Below are 16,550 nucleotides of genomic sequence, written 5' to 3'. Positions count from 1 at the left end.
GCAAGCGCCGAGGGACAAACTTCATCACACTAATACGCACACGCGAAGAGGCAGAAGTTCGAGTTCAACATATTCAAAATACATAATATACTTTTATTATTATGAATATGATCTTGGCTTTGACTATTTTATGTGCTACTGGATGCATACATTTCGTATGTGTATCTGTCTGTCTGTCTGTCCATCTATCTATCTATCTATCTATCTATCTATCTATCTATCTATCTATCTATCTATCTAACTATCTATCTGTCTATCTATCTATCTATCTATCTATCTATCTATCTATCTATCTATCAGTCTGTCTGTCTGTTTATCAATCTATCTATCTATCTATCTATCTATCTATCTATCTATCTATCTATCTATCAGTCTGTCTGTCTGTTTATCAATCTATCTATCTATCTCTCTCTCTGTCTATCTATCTATCCATCTATCAGTCTGTCTTTCTGTCTGTCTGTCTGTCTGTCTGTCTGTTTATCAATCTATCTAACTATCTATCTGTCTATCTATCTATCTATCTATCCATCTATCTATCAGTCTGTCTGTCTGTTTATCAATCTATCTATCTATCTCTCTCTCTGTCTATCTATCTGTCTGTCTCTCTGTCTATCCATCTGTCTATCTATCTATCTATCTATCTATCTATCTATCTATCTATCCATCTATCCCTATATATATCTTGTCATTGTTACCAATCAGCTGTACGAAATATCAACCTTGTTGTATTCAATTTTATTATAAGAAAATGTTCACACCTTAAAAGGCTCATATGGCTAAATGCAATTGATAAAGTGTAGTAAATATAGAAACTCTTTTATAGAAAAACACCAATATACAGCTTCTTTTGTTAAGCTTCCTGAAACTGATGGAGCTGTTAGACCCATATTCATATATATATCACAATGATTTAACATCATCATCATCCCTCATAAAGACTGACACGATTGGACTTGCAAAGCTTGAAGGTAGATCATATGTGACATGAGGAGTGAGCGTATCAACTGAAACTGTTGCTTTCACACGAGCAGAGCTTTCACAGGTAGATTCTTCGTGTAGGAACTCAAATGGATGAGACAAATGCCTGAAACATCACATTATTGACTTTGTATGTAACGCAAACGTTGAAAACGCTTCAGAGAAGGCAGATGGTGAGTGGCAGGAGCTTTCAGTCGCCTCACAGCACGAACACGCAGACCTTATCAGACTACCTGACAAAAGATCACACAGGCATCATCTGACATAGACATCAGCCCAAACTCAAACCACGATGTTGATATCCCACACCCGTCTGTACTCTGACAACCAGATGATCTTTATCTTCAAGCACCTGGTGCATTAGAAGATAAAGCTCGAGAATGTCAGAGGTAACGTTTATGGCTTAGCTATAAAACATACGTTTTGTTACTTTCTTGTTAAGTTGTGTGTAAGCGTATAAAGCATATCTCTAAGAAATACATAATCTTAATAGCTACTGTAATTCACCCGATATTCTGAACAGGTCAAAGATTCAAATCCTTCAGTGGGAGTCTGTGAAATTGTGAATAAGCCAGGGGCTGGAGCGGTTGTCCTCTAACCAGAAGGTCAGCAATTCAATCCCAGTCCTCCCCACATGCATGCCGAAGTGTCCTTGGGCAAGATGCTGAACCCCAATATGCCCCTTCTCATAGATGCACTGTTTGAATGTCTTTGAATGGGGAAAGAAACTGTACTGTAAAGCTCTTTGTGTTGTAATCACAACTGGAAAAGCTCTAAATCAATACAGACAATTTACCGTTTAGCATCTGAGGCGAGACTGACTCTGACAGAGGGAAACTGGAAAGTGTCCTGTTTGATTTATTATGCCCTCAGAAGTTCAACTAAATACCATGCCCCCCCCCCCCCCCCCCCCCCCCCAGAAGCTTTAACTTTCCTCCACTTGCGCAACACTGGTGACCTCAACCTTCACACATTGAGCACACAGCTGTCTACTTTACAGTGTTTTTACCTTGTTTATGGGAACATGTTTCAAAACGGATGGGCCAAGAAAGAAGCCATTGAAGTTTGGCATAGATCCGGAGAAAGGAGCATGTGCAAGATTTTACTTAAGATCGTTTTCCCTAACGTGACCATTGTGTCACAGATGTCAGGGCACAGAAGCAGGGAATTCAATTAAGATAATCAGGCATATAAAAAAAAATAAAGAATCCAATATAGAACCTGGATTTTGTGGATTTAAATCTGTAAGGGCACTGTTGGGCTTTGGTGGAGGTATGCAACTATCAATATTAGATAGACTCACAGATGTTTTTAATGTCTTAAAGCCTGAGTTGTATGTTTTATTTAAATCCTGAATAGAAATAACAAAGCGTTCATGGCAGGACTTAATGTCGCTTCCTGGTCTGGATTGGTGGGGCTAAAAAGAAAGTCCTCATCAAACTGACAGGTCTTTTGATCTGCTTCTTTAATTGGAATTCTTGTTGGTTTGACATCTGCTTTAAATGCTCAAGGGAGTGGTTCCATAATTTGTGCGAAGGGAGGTCTCCAAAGACACGGCCATTTAATTTGATCTGGGCAGTTGGTGAGTGATGGATTTAAGATATCCTCTGACTTCATCATTCAAGCATAGACACGCCAACACTTAACTTCCATCGTGAACGTTTGAAGGCCTTTTCCGTGCCAAGGTTAAGTGCCAGACACTTTAAGGGGTTTGTGTTCATACTATCGAGCAGGCAGATCAACGCACAGTATCTTTTGACGGCTTGTTTTTCATAAATACTTCATGGCCACTGGGAGTTAAGTCAGGATAAAAACAGTTTTTATTCTGTATCTTTCTAACTGAGATGAACCTGTATGAGCTGCATTCAATCCTCCCATTGGAATTGCAGACCTTTTAGAAGCCCAGTTATCAGTGTATTAATTAATGTGATATTATCTAAGAATATTCTACATTTAGATTTTATGTTTTACAAGTTATTTATCTCAATAATTCAATAAAATCTGATTTACAGGGATTATTGTGTGGTTCTGGGAAATTATGTTGTTGCATTGTCTGTAAAAAGGGTCCATTGAAAAATCGACTTTCACATTGTCATTAATTGTATTTCGAAGAAGATTTACATTTTATAAGGTGGGAGGGATCGAACACTTGCTTAAATGTGGTTTTGAAGTTATTTTCTCCTACAATTTGCCCCAACATCCTTCTTTACTGTGGAATAACAGGGTTCTAATCCCTTTTGACAGTAGACCAACGTTTGTTGATGATTTATTGAGTTCTGAGGTCACTTGAAACTTCCCCAGTATGTCTATTAGTATTAATACTTCAAGAGAAGCTTATGATAAACTCTACAAAGAAGTTCCCTTTTTCCCCCCTCTGGTCTCACCTGTTCTGCCTCCACTGCAAGTTGGTCACATAATTTGTAGGATAACATGACAGATGGTCTGGTTTTAACCATTTTGTTCCTAAGGTCAAAGAAATCAATTTCAAATCAGCAATTCACCCTGTTAGGGATTTTCTTCAGTTTCAAATTTGAAGTAGACCCAGACATCTTTTGTTCTGCCAAAACCATTTAGCATTTGTTTTATAATTGTCCACATGTCTCCAATTAAAAAAACATACCATGTGTTCCATCGCTCTCAGTGATTTTTCTGGGAAAATACCATCCACAGCAGTGCCCCATTCTTCACTGTGCTTAGTTAACTAATTTAAGTCCTTAAAATGTATGGGACAAATTAACAGAAAGGCTAAAACATCGTATTTTAAACATTTTGCGTCCCAAACCTGTTTTTTGGTCTCTTTTAAAATGTTGTTCTTTGTTCCCCTTTTCGTGCTTCTTTTTATTTATTAGTTAATTTCAAATCCTTTGTATTTCTTTTTCGCCAATCTCTGGGCTACCTTCTCGCATTTCCATTATTCGTGACCATGGGGAAGTTACTCACATTCGGATATCACTATCCTACTGGATGATAACCTACTCAGCAGGAAAAACCACATTCCTCGTGGACAACTCACATTCCTACCTTGGCAAACCGAATGGGTTTGTTACTGACTTTGCTGGTCACTCACAATGCTCGGCTGCCCACTAACATTCCCAGGTGTACCACTGGCATTCCCTCGCAAGCCACTGGTAAACCTAAACTTTCTAAAAAACACATTTGGAAACATTTTCCCTGTAAAAGCTCTGTTGTATTTGCCTTCACTGTAGTTTGACTTGATCATCTTAATAAAAATGTTCACATTCAAAATATTAACATTGCAAACATTGTACGGTTTAATACTGACTCAATTTACATAGATACTTTTCATAGCGTATTCTAGTGGTAAGGCCATGACCGGCATGGACAGTTATACATCCATTGGGTTGCCAGAGATTTAATTTGAAAATTGAAAACCCAAATGGGTGTCCAAACTACGGCCCCCGAGCCTGTTTATGTGAATGGGTTGGTCCGTCCGGACAATGGCAAGGTCGGAGTGAATGATGGGGAGGCTGGAGGCTGGAGGCTGGAGGCTGGAGGCTGGAGGCTGGAGGCAAAATTAATCCCTAATCAGGGTGAACAGGACCTTCAACTCCCTAAACTCCTCTTTCAGTCTCAAGTCTTTCTTCCTACCACGGGAATGGGAAAAATCCACAGGGATTATGTTTTATGAATATAAGTAAGTGTCTCTCACCACATTCCTTCCTTATGGTAATGGATCACCACTCTTTTACTCTCTCCACATGATATTTAACATGATCCAAGGGACCGGCGTTTCTCAGCTTAAGCACCGCTTCACTGTCATATTTCACTTTTTTGAAGAGGTTCATACAAAGTAGTTACAGCTGTAGTTGCAGTGTGCACATGCTATAAGATTGTGAGTTTTAAGTTGTAGACCTGTCTCTGCATATTTAACTGATTCTATCTGGCTTCTTTCCACATAGACTCATAGACATGTATCTCATGAGAAGCTTGTTTATCTGATAGAAATTCAAATCTTTGGCTAATATTTTGAAATATGTGAAAACTATATGTTTCAGTTATACGCAACAAAGAGCGTTAAGGTGTTGTTAAATATTTTGAGAAACACATTTATTCTCTGTCTTGCTGAGAAATAGATGAGAGGGCTTATACAACTTTCGTGTGCAGCTGAAGTCGGGGGAACCGATTAGCTTAGCTCGGTATAAGGATTAGACACGGGGGGGTTAGCATATAGTTCTGCCCAAATATGATGAAATCCACAAACCAGAACCTCTAAAGCTCCATAGCAAATATGTCATATCTCGTTAAACCCTTAAAACAACAGTTTGCTGCTCTCAAGTGGCTAATGTCCCCGGACTGTTAAAGACAACACCAGGAAGTTATTGCTCTTGACCAAGAAATTGTTGGGTATTAGATTTCAATTTCTCGCTGTTTCCAGTCCAAGACAATGAGCTGCTCCCTCCACCTTCTGCTCAGGACACAGGAGTTGTTCATGTTGTCACTGCTCATAGAAATGGGTGGTTTCTGAGGATCAGGTATCCTTGTGGTAAGTGGACTGGATTTATGTGGCACTTTTCTAGTCTTAACGATCACTCAAAGTGAAAAATACACTGCTTCTATATGCCACACGTTTTTAATCACATATCATTCTCCAAATTAAACCAATATGGCAAGCTAGGGTTCAGAGTTCAGCCTGAGGACACTGCAGCCTTAGTCACTGCCTGGCTTGTGTCTTAGCTCAGGTATAATGCAAGAAATTTGCATCTTTAATGGTTTCTCCCAAATCACTAAATGTTCTGGGGACAACCTTGGGAATCTTGCAGCAGCCGCTCTAACGCTTGTCCAGTGGTCCTGCGGTTCTTGGACACAACACATTGGCAAAAGAGGAGGTTGGAGTCCTTCGGTAGCACCGCCTGTGGTTCTAGCTTGGCTGGTACATTAGATGAAGGTGTAGCGAAAGAGTCAACCTGGTCAGCGGTGGGGGGGGGGGGGGAGGTGTTGGGTTATCTCAACCAAGGCTAAGGGTCCAGGGAAGGGAGTGGGTTGAGAGGGTGTGTCTGTTGACCAGCAGTAGGTTCTTGTCCTGCCCTGGCTCGGTATGTGTTCCGGCTCCTCTCTCGGCTCATTGACCGACTGGTAGAGCGTAGGTGGTCTCGCTGACTTCGTCAATGCTCTTTTAATGCACGTCTTTCATCTGCTGAAGGTCTTTCGCAGCTCCCACATGTCATTGATTTCTCTGAGCATGGCTGTCATCACATCTCTGAATTTCGTGTATCCCAGTCCCTGTGAAGACGGGCTTTGTTGCATTTCTCAGTCGGGGCGGTAGGGTGCAGTCAGGGTCTTTCTTTCCTGGTTGCTCTCTCTCCGCCTTGTGTCTGTTGGGTCATTACCCTCTGGTTCTCTTGTTAGGCCGGCTCTGGTTCCTGTCAACTTCTGTTTTCAGCTGGTGGAACATCTTTTCAAAACAAGCTGAGACTGACCTGGTTCCCAGGAGCAGCGCAGTTGTTTGGAGTGAGTCAGTGAGGGTCTTCAAAGGGTTATCAGTACCCAGGCTCCCACTCTGTGACTAGGACTGATTCCAGCTTTAAAAAGTGTGCTGGTAGGAATCACAGACAGCATTCCTGCCACACGGTGGGTTGTTCGGTATGAGATAGTTTTTTTTGTGCTTTTGCCATCGAGGAGGACGTCTTTTTACAGGCACTTATGGTTTTGTAAGGGTCTTTACTTTTTCTAATCAGACATATGTCCATGGCAAACAATGCTGAAAATGTTAAAATTGACATGGCTAGCCAGCTTTTACAACTTTAACTTATATATTTAAGGTGTTTTTTATTTCTGTACATAGTCCACAAATATATATATAACCCTCACCCTCACCCTCACCCTTCTATCTACAGAAAAGGCCACAGAGGCAGATCCAAGCTCTAAACGGCTTTTAGTTTAACCTCTGAGACGAAATACATGGGAGTAAATTTTTAGCACAAGAACAGTCTATCTCTCTTTCTCTCTTATTCTCCATGTACACCTTATTAACTCTTAACAAAGTTAGATAATCAACTTAAAAGATAAAATATGATCAACACATCATTGAAAGACCCGCATTTTATTATGCAAGACAACTGAACCCAGTGGAATAATAATGTCTTTAATGGCTCTTTAACACTGACTGGACTCTGGACACAGGATTAGTTGATAAAAAATTTGGTTTTTATTTTTCTTTCATAAAAGTATTGTCACGTAGCATTATACATTTCCCAAAAATAAATAATTCATTATCTTGTGTATAAAAAAAAATGTTTCTTACACATATCTTCAGACCACAGACAACAACCATCCGTGTGTTTGTAGTTTATCATCTTTCTGTTGTTGCCAGTCAGTCAGGTAGTAAATATCACTACATCTTTATAATAAAGGATCTTTGAATACACCTTAAAATGTTCTTATGGTTACGAAAAAACAACCATACGGTTACATAAGATCGATAAAGTATAATAAAAATACATTTACTGCATTTATAGAAATACACCAATATTTATCTTTCATCTGATACATTATAACAGGGCTTCTTTTGTTTTGCCTTCTGAAACGCATGGAAGCTGCTCAACCCAATGCTGTAAATATATATATATATATAGTAATAATTTAACATCATCATTCTCCTGTCTAAAGAGTGACACGATTGGACTTGCAAAGCTTGTACGTAGATCATATGTGACATGAGGAGTGAGCGCATGAACTGAAAGTGGATTCTTACTGCAGTTTTGGGTGAGACTCAAATTTATACCTGAAGATTAGTGAAACATCGCAATGTTCAATTTGTACGGAACAAAATTGTATTCCTACACACTTCTCAATAGGCAGACAGTGTCCTCTATGTGTAATTACTAAATCCTTCCTGTGCACCAACCTGACATCATTGCTCTGTATGTTCCGACCGGGAACCGTCCACCATAATCGGCTTATTCCTCCACCTTCATCTTCATCATCGATAATCGCGCGAGGAATGTAAAATCCATGAGAGGAATGTAAAACAAAAAATCATATTTCAGTCGAGTAACGAGACAAGATCAAGGCTGCATTCCAACCCCGACAGTTGCAGAGGGCCTTCAGGTGATCTGTTGATCCACTCAGCAGTGAACGTCCTCAGCACTTGATAACAATGGCTGAGAAAAGCTGAGTGGATTTCCTAACTTCCTCTTTCAGGGATCTGATGTGTTGTAAGTGTGAAAATAATAAAATCACAGTTGTTTCGCAACTCAACCTCGACTAAACAGGTGCTTGACTTTCTGAGCCCAGCTGTTCATCATTTTCTGCTGCTTGTTACTTAGTGAGTACATCAGGTCATTGGGTCTCTTGACTGGTTTGGTTCAACACCCTGATGAATATGAGTGAAACAAAACCCGCTTTCAAACATGACCTGGGGCTTTTTTTCCTTTCACACCTGCACAACACAGGAGGTTCTCTGCAATCACAACAGCAACTAATCCTCCGAATTATTTAGGCTTATTAACTCCGCTGGAGATCACAGGAATTTTCTTAACATGCATAGACACCGGCGTCGGCTTTTATCACCGCAAACTCTCTAGACTCTGTTTGCATCTGAGGAAAAATCTAATCTAGTAGCAGGATTTATATTCTACAGTAGATATGAAGATGCACGGCTCGGATGGAGGAAGGTCGTATGTTGTCGTTTTTCTGGGTTCAGCTCTCACTCACACACGATAAACAAATAGAAATAAATACATTTTTGAAAGTTTATGTTTATGCAGTTTTGGGTCTATGACACACTGATAGAATATCACTTTAAATGTAGGCTGTAGGTTAAGAAATGCATTGTCAACAATTGAAGAAGGAAGAGAAAACAGTAGTTATCCGTTTGCCTAAAAGGTTTGAAGTTCAGTTCACATACACATGATGTGATGGGGCAAACAGAGAAGAGAAGTCGGTCTCGGGTACAAACTCGGTTGTTTTTCAATCCACTAACAATCCAATGTGTAGTCTCTCTTGTTGCCTCTGGTCGGGTCTCTGAGTTGGACCATCCAGGCCCAGGGGAGAACATCAGGGTGTTGGTAGAGATTTTGCAAAGCCACATTGATGTTCTCAGTCCAGAAGTTAACCCCTCACTGAATTCGGGAGCTTGTGCGCCCCCCTTTCTTGAATAATCCACTTTAGGAGAGAATATATCGAATATATTGATCGTACATCAGTTTAGTCCGTATGTGTGAACATGAATAGTTATCTTCCAAAGCTGGAATCTCAAATACTACAGCATCAGTGTGAGATGCTATGAAGCGATAAAAACACTTTGGGCTTCCTCAGTGGGTAAAGAGTTGGAAGGAGTTGGAGATTTTACTCCAAAATGAGCTTTATGTAAAGTAAAGAGTCCAAATGCTCACAAAATAATATGAATGCTGTTAATGTGCCTATTGTTTCAGTCTGCTTTGATTCATGGAGCGTCTCCATCGGATCGTCCAGACAATCTAGGCCCTCTTTGGTAGATATTGAGAAAGACTTATTCATGTCTTGTTTGGCTGTGGGTCGTCCGTTCACCCCTCTACCCCGACAGCTAATGATACAAATCCTGAGTCAGTATCCACAGGGCCTGCGCCCCACTCGGCTCTTCTCAGCTTTCGTCTTTCTTCCTGCCTTTCATCCGATGGAAAACGCCACAGTCTGTGAAATAGACAATATGAGAATCCATTAAGGGTCAAGGAACACGATTGGTTTGCTCATATGCCTACATTAAGTAGGTAATTACTAATTAAAAAAAACTTAAGGTAAAAAGTACCACACTTTCAACAACTACAAGTTAAAGTAGTTTAAATATCTCAAGAGGGATAATTACCCTGAGTCTCAAGACTCCACAGGCACATTAAAGTCAGTTATGAGGAGCATTTTTTTTACTTAATTAATCCAAAACCCAAACTGTGGCTCAACAATCGAGGTCTAAACCGAACTGTGGATTTCAAACTCAACTCAAAAGCTGCAGCCCTGATTTTTGTAGTTATTTGTTGTAGCATTTATTTATTACATTTAATTTATTTATCTTAATGTTGGTTTTAAGAATCCTGCTGTTGGAACTCAAGCTGAAGTGTTCACAGAAGTGAATCACCTTCCCATGACCAGTGGCACTGATAAACCATTGCAGTAGCAACATGCTCCCTCTGTGTACCTGGATTATGTCTTAACTTTCTCCTCCTCTTCTTCAGGCCACCTCCGTATAAACCCATCGTATTGTTATCAATTCTCAGATGCTTATCAATGTTTGTGGTGTTGCCACAGAGCCGCAGTCCTCCCCCACATCACACAGTGTTCACACAACTGAGAAACCACACACGACTGACTTTCACACCTCAAGCTGGATTCCAAGATGTTTTTTTCGGAAATATGATGATTTACTACCTTGAGCTGTAAAAGTGGATTTGCACACATATAAAAGAGGAATGTGAGCAGTTCTAATAGTCAACAGCAACTTTTTGGGGGTCAAGAGTTTAAATAGAGAAACATGTCCATAGAGTTGTGAGGTTTTCACTCTTCTTGAGACGAGGGATTCAGCCTCAGAAGGTTATTGTAAACATTAGGGTTTTTCCTGGCTCAACGTTAACTGGTGCAATCCTGCTCAGGTGCATACAGGAGCCCCTTCGACTGACTGAGGAGTTGGACTAATTACATGGTTGACAAATAATGCTTTTATCACAACACTACAAAGAGTGCATGATAATTTCTTCGGCTCAGTCTTGGCTTAGTCGTTGGCTCAGCTTGCACACTTTGTATGAATAGTTTATTGTTGGGAAATCCTATTGTGTCTTACTGGCTGGCTTTGGCATGTCACTCAAACACGGACTTTCTCCTAAGAGTGACAGGCAGCTCCCCCGACGAAACAAAGGAGCGGGAACCAAACCAACAATAGCCAGGATTTAGAATTCTAAATTAAATTCTAAAGACAAAGTACACGATTCGATTCTTGCTGAGGACAGGGAGACTTTTTTTCCCCAAAGAAGCCAAGATTGTTAACTTTGGCCATAAATTAGTTAGTTTGCCTCGAGCCAAAGGCGTGATTGATATTTGGGTGTTCGGGACAAACTGTAACTCAAAGACAGACAAGGGAGTGATGGATTATCCTCAGGGATTTTCTACAATGAACAATGACACTGTTGCAAAGGAAAAAAAAATAAGAAAGTTTTCATGACCATCTTTCAGAGATGATTTAATTCCATTCTCAAGAGATTGTGAGCTACTTCTTATACTGTCACTTAAAGCCCACAAGAGAGATGTTTCTTCAAGGAAGGTAGTGATATTATATTTTCCAGATGTTAACATATATACTGTTCCATCTAGAAAATGATTACCCTTGGTATAAGTGCATTTACAGCACATAGCAACATCTGTAAAACATCTGTGTAACATATTTCTTGATACACTGTTAGTGGTGTTTAGTTTTCAACAGGAAATCAAGATTGAAGTTCAAAGAAGTCAAGGAGCAAGATGACCCGAATTGGGAGAGTGGCCATCAAATTCTCAAGATCTGGACGCCAGGGCTTTAGCCTCAAACCTGTACTGAGAATCCAGCATGGAAATGTCAGAGGAGAAGGTGTCACTACAATATCGGGATGAGCAGAAACAGCTGTTGCACAGGGAGAAACCCATGCATGGAGATGACAAACAATGACTCAGAACCACCCAGGTCCAGAAACTTGGAAAAAGGAGAGAGGAGAGAGAAGGTCGGCCCTTGGAATGACATCACACCTGAATTACCCGAGTCTGTAGTGTTCCAGCTGCACAAGAGCTAGCCATGGTTAGCAAAACCAGTTCATAATGACACATTACGCGGCATTTCACGCACATTAACACCACAGACAGTCATTGGACAGAACTCTGTGTACGACAAATGTAATAACCGAATGTCTAGTAAAAAACGTTAAAGTGCAGTTTTCACTACTGTTTCAATATTAAACCTTTTTATAGTCGTAGTATTAAATATACTATATATTAATTTGACAAATACTGCTCAGTTTTTTCATGTAGCTGTCTACTTCTCAAATGATGAGGTTTGACACACCTGATGAAAATGCACCTAAAATGTCCCAACAGACTGAAAACAAGGCCGGTTGCATTTAAATTGTAAACTATTAACCCCGTCAGCCTCCACTGTGCCTTTCTAAAAACATATCTGGTCCATTCCCCTTGATTCTGTGATGTGCTGTAAATCGTTCATGCAGCCAGATGTAAAAATGACTGAGATATCGTCTAGTTCTATGATCTGTGTGTGTCGGTCTGGAATTTAAATTAATATCAGTATCACTTGTAAATCTCCAGGATTTGTCCAAATGCATCTGAAACACCAAAGGCTTGGCTTTGTCAGAGAGGACACTTACACATCACAGTTGGCCTCAGAAACAAAAGTTATTTGTGCGTACCAATAAATTTGAGTCACGTCTAAACTGACTGATCAAATATCAGTTTATGCCAATAGATCAATTTCACCTAAATCTTACACTCTGGACCTTTAAATTGTTTTTCCTCATTTCATACTTTCTTACAAGGTTCTTTGCATAGCAAGGATTGGACCTTTCAATAATTGTTGGCTACAGTATGAATGTGAAGAGTAAAAAAATCGTCCTGTGTGAGTTTCTCAACATGTTTAGTCCCCACAAGTTTTCAGATTTGCATCAAAATGTCGGTTACTACACAGCAGTCACATTAGGATTAAACGTTTCTAGCTGTAGATCGTGTTGCTGTGACATTTCTTCAGTTAAACTCACAGTCCTGCTGTGTTCCGCCGCTGGCAAAGCAGTCGCTGAAGAGGCAGTACATGGTTTGGCAGAAGTTGTCTAAGAGGGATTTTGGAGTAGCGAACTTCCAGCTGGTCTCCGGCACTCGTTCAGGCTCCTCTGTTAAACAATCCCAAATGTCCTGGATTGTCTCTGGAAGCTCTTTCTGGAACACCTACACACACATGAACGATTACTGTCATTGGGATAAGATAAAAAGCATTTTTTTGTAGATGTTTCTCAGGGATTCTGAGGTGAGTCAGGAAGATGGGCAACTGAGACAATTGAGATTAATGGAAGAGATGCACGTCCTTGACCTCTTCCACTTTTCATATATATTTAACCAAATAATTGAGATGACGATGGAACGCCACAAGAAAAGGACAAATTAGGAGCAAACGTAGACCGTCTGATGTTTTTGTCTCTGCCGACATCAAACTCACTCCCTGCTTAAGCCTAAATTATGGGGTGATGATGCCTGATAAAAACATCTGTAGGTAAATGGATCTGGATTTAATTTGTTCGATTATCCATGTCTGACGTTAAGAAGCTGGCCTTGAAGTTTTATTGCCGTGACCTCTGTCCTGAAGCGACTCAGAGTTCAGATTGGACTTATTCATGCTGAAAAATGCACTGGAACATTTGATTTTTTGATCAAATAGAAGTGAAGATGAGTCAAAATCACGGAGAGAAGAAAAACAGCATCCCAGTCGTCATGACCCGGCAAAAAATCCCTCTTACGCATTTCACTCAATGATCAATGCGTTTACTAAATTCACCTTCAACTAACTTTTTTTGGGGGGGGTCATAAATTGCTTCCTTTAATCTTCTAATGATGAGGGCATTCATTCCCTGTATTGATAAATAGAATCAATGTGATATCCATCTGCTGCCAGATCTCCTCCGACCCTCAGAGTCTGGGGGAAGTTGATTCACTTATTGAATTGCTTCATTTGCAGAGGAAGTGAACACAGCTGAGGTGCAGATCCGTGACCTCTGCCTCACCTCGGTGGGATGCGACTCCACAAAGACTCCCTCGGCGTCCCTGAACCGTCGCTCCAGCTCAGCGGTGTATGGCCGCGAAGGATGTCTCTCCGCCATCATCCGGATGATCTGAAATTTAAATGAGACTTTAGGTTAGTATTTAACAACAGTAACCATTGAATGACAGAATAAAGACATCCAGAGTATCTAGAATAATTCTAGAAACGTCTGTCTGTATGTGACGTGCACATAATGCATTCAGCTTATGGGCTTCACACTTGGAATATGTGTGGTTTAGCTATGAGGAACGTTAATCATGTGCTATATGCTACTATGAACTGATGAAGTGGAATCCATTTAAGGTCAAAAGAGGCCCACAAGCCCCCCCCCCCCCATCTTACCAGCCTCACGGAAGCTGTTTCCCACGACAGGGGAAGACCTGGACCCTCTAACACTAATCTGCAGCATGCAGGGCATCGCTGTAGGTAAAAGGTTGGCCTTGTTTTCAGGCTAACTTATAACGTTGTTCTCTTTGGAGCCGCTGTCTGGCCGTCTTCCTGATGGAGTCTGTGTGGCGAGTCCAGGTGGAGAGAGTCACAGCAGTGAGGACTTGACCTGGACCCATCACACAGACTCCATCAGGAAGACGGCCAGTCAGCGGCTCATCTTCCTCCGCAGGCTGTAGAGGCTCAAAAATGGATTCCAGTATTCTCTGCAACTTCTACAGGTGCACCATAGAGAGAATCCTGACTGGCATCCCCGCCTGGCTCAGAGACAGTTTCATCCCCCAGGCCATACGTTTACATTCCTCCAATCTGCAATAAATTCCTCTAAACTCTGCACATTGCACAACTTTGTTTCGGTGCATATTTTTTTATTTTAATTTTTAATTCTTAATATGAAATTACATATACATTTAAAAAAAATTCTTGCGTAATATTTCGAGCATTGCTAGAGGAGAGCCTGTGACCACAGCCTTTCATTTCCAGCGACTGCTGAATGTAATTTTTGTGCACATCACAAGAAAGTCTTGAATCTTGGAATTCCTGCCTGATCCAACATGTAATGAAGTTGATATTTTTAGCTTTTTGGGGGTTGATTTCATTAAGTTTGTTGGTCAGCCTCTAAGTGCATTACTGTCCACAGAGCCTGGTGTGTTGCAGGCGACTGCGAGGAACCATGAGACTCACTTAGCTCTAAATGAGTCAGTATTAGGTTAAGTGGGCATCAACTGTTTGTTTGAGGGTGTTGTCGTTTTGAATAACTGGGGGTTATATGCAATTAGTCCCTACTTAAGGCAGGGTTAGGGGGTAAGGGTTAGATAACAGAGGTTAAAGAGGGTGGGGGGGGGGGGGCACGCCTCATTAGGTTTCTCAGCAGCTTGGGTGATTGGCACTTGCTCGTTTACTTTTGACCTGAAGGCAAAAAGCAGGAGAGGAGGTTGTTGCACGTTGTTTAAGTGTATTTTCTTAAATCAAATAATTTGTATTTACAATCATTATCTATCTCATATAAAAAAAACAATCTAAACACACCTTACATTACATCATGAATACAAACATGAACAATAAAAGCCAAACCACACATTAGAATCACACTAGCAGACGCAAGCACCTATCAATACGACATACAGTATGGAACAAAAGAATAGTTCAAAGCAAAACCAAGGATCCAATCAGGAGCTTCAACAAAAATCGATATGTCATATTTTGTGATGTGCTGAGATTGGGACATTTTTAAGATATGAAAATGATAAATAAAATGTAAAATATTCGTTCTCTGTTTCGGTGGATAAACTGTAAGTTACTATTTAGTTTGAACTGGAATGACCCAATTTAACTTGAGCTCCTCCCTCACTCTTTAGGTCCGAGTGAGAGCAGCTTCGCGGGCGATAGAAAAGGTCGAGGAGCATTTCAACCAAACTGTAAAAACAAGAAGCGTTTTAGTGAGCGGCGTTATTATATTGGCCGAGTTGTAATAAAAGGAACCGCAGTAACTGGGTCGTTAATACTTCACATGTCCGGACTTTGATGTCCAAGCAGATTTACTTCCGGGATTGAAGACGGGATTGAGTTCTCTCATAAAATGGTGAGTTCTGAACTAGATCTGAATTTGGAGGATGACTGGTGGGACACTGCTCTTAAGAAAATTCACACAAGTTCATCCTGCGCTCGTCTCACACTTATACAGTTTAAAATAGTGGTTAGAGTCCACTTTTCTAAAGCGCGACTGTCGAAAATCTATCCCAGTATCACTGACAAATGCGACAAATGTCATGCCTCATCCTGCAATTTAACCCATATGTTCTACTCTTGTCCGCTACTCTCTTGCTTTTGGCTGAATTATTTTGACACCATGTCAAAAATACTCTCAGTGACTATAAAAGTCTCCCCCCATGTTGCCATATTCGGGCTCACAGAGAACCATAACCGGTTTACCTCTACACAATTAGACATTTTAGCTTTTACTTCCTTACTGGCAAGACGCCACCTTCTTTTCCACTGGAAGTCGACTAAAGCTCCCTCTAGTACTCAGTGGCTCAACGACACCATGTCTCTTCTAAAGCTGGAAAAGATCAGATATTCAGTAAAAGGCAGCTCTAACAAATTTTATAGTAAGTGGCTTCCCTTTCTTACATTCTTCCACTCTCTCCAGTCCCTGCCCCCTGATTGACGGAACCCCCTCTCTCTCTCTTTTCTCTCTTTCTTCTTCCTTTTTATTCATTCATTTATTTATTTATTTTATTTATATATATATATTTTTTATTTATGTATATTTTATTTTTTCTTTCCTTTTATTTGTTTATACTGTGCAGCTTTAATACATAATTGTTACTTAATATAATTTCCAGTTATCTAT

At 40.4% G+C, this 16,550-nt stretch overlaps 1 protein-coding gene across 2 annotated transcripts in view; it reads right to left on the bottom strand.

The window, feature by feature from the left end:
• Positions 1 to 7,121: 7,121 nt before the first annotated feature.
• The window catches only part of il34 (interleukin 34), a 41,426-nt gene continuing 31,997 nt past the window's right edge, over positions 7,122 to 16,550 (bottom strand). For both annotated transcript variants that reach the window (XM_053427405.1, XM_053427407.1), the window contains exons 6-8: positions 13,713 to 13,820; positions 12,699 to 12,882; positions 7,122 to 9,609 (exon numbers count right to left, since the gene is read on the bottom strand). In XM_053427405.1, coding sequence (XP_053283380.1) covers positions 9,560 to 9,609; positions 12,699 to 12,882; positions 13,713 to 13,820 — 342 coding nt within the window. In that variant the 3' untranslated portion in view covers positions 7,122 to 9,559. The remainder of the gene's footprint in view (positions 9,610 to 12,698; positions 12,883 to 13,712; positions 13,821 to 16,550) is intronic.

Source organism: Pleuronectes platessa, chromosome 7, assembly GCF_947347685.1.
Source record: "Pleuronectes platessa chromosome 7, fPlePla1.1, whole genome shotgun sequence".
Taxonomy (NCBI): Eukaryota; Metazoa; Chordata; class Actinopteri; order Pleuronectiformes; family Pleuronectidae; genus Pleuronectes; species Pleuronectes platessa.
The sequence above is the reverse complement of the archived record's forward strand: the minus strand, read 5'-3'. Positions and strand labels throughout refer to the sequence as shown.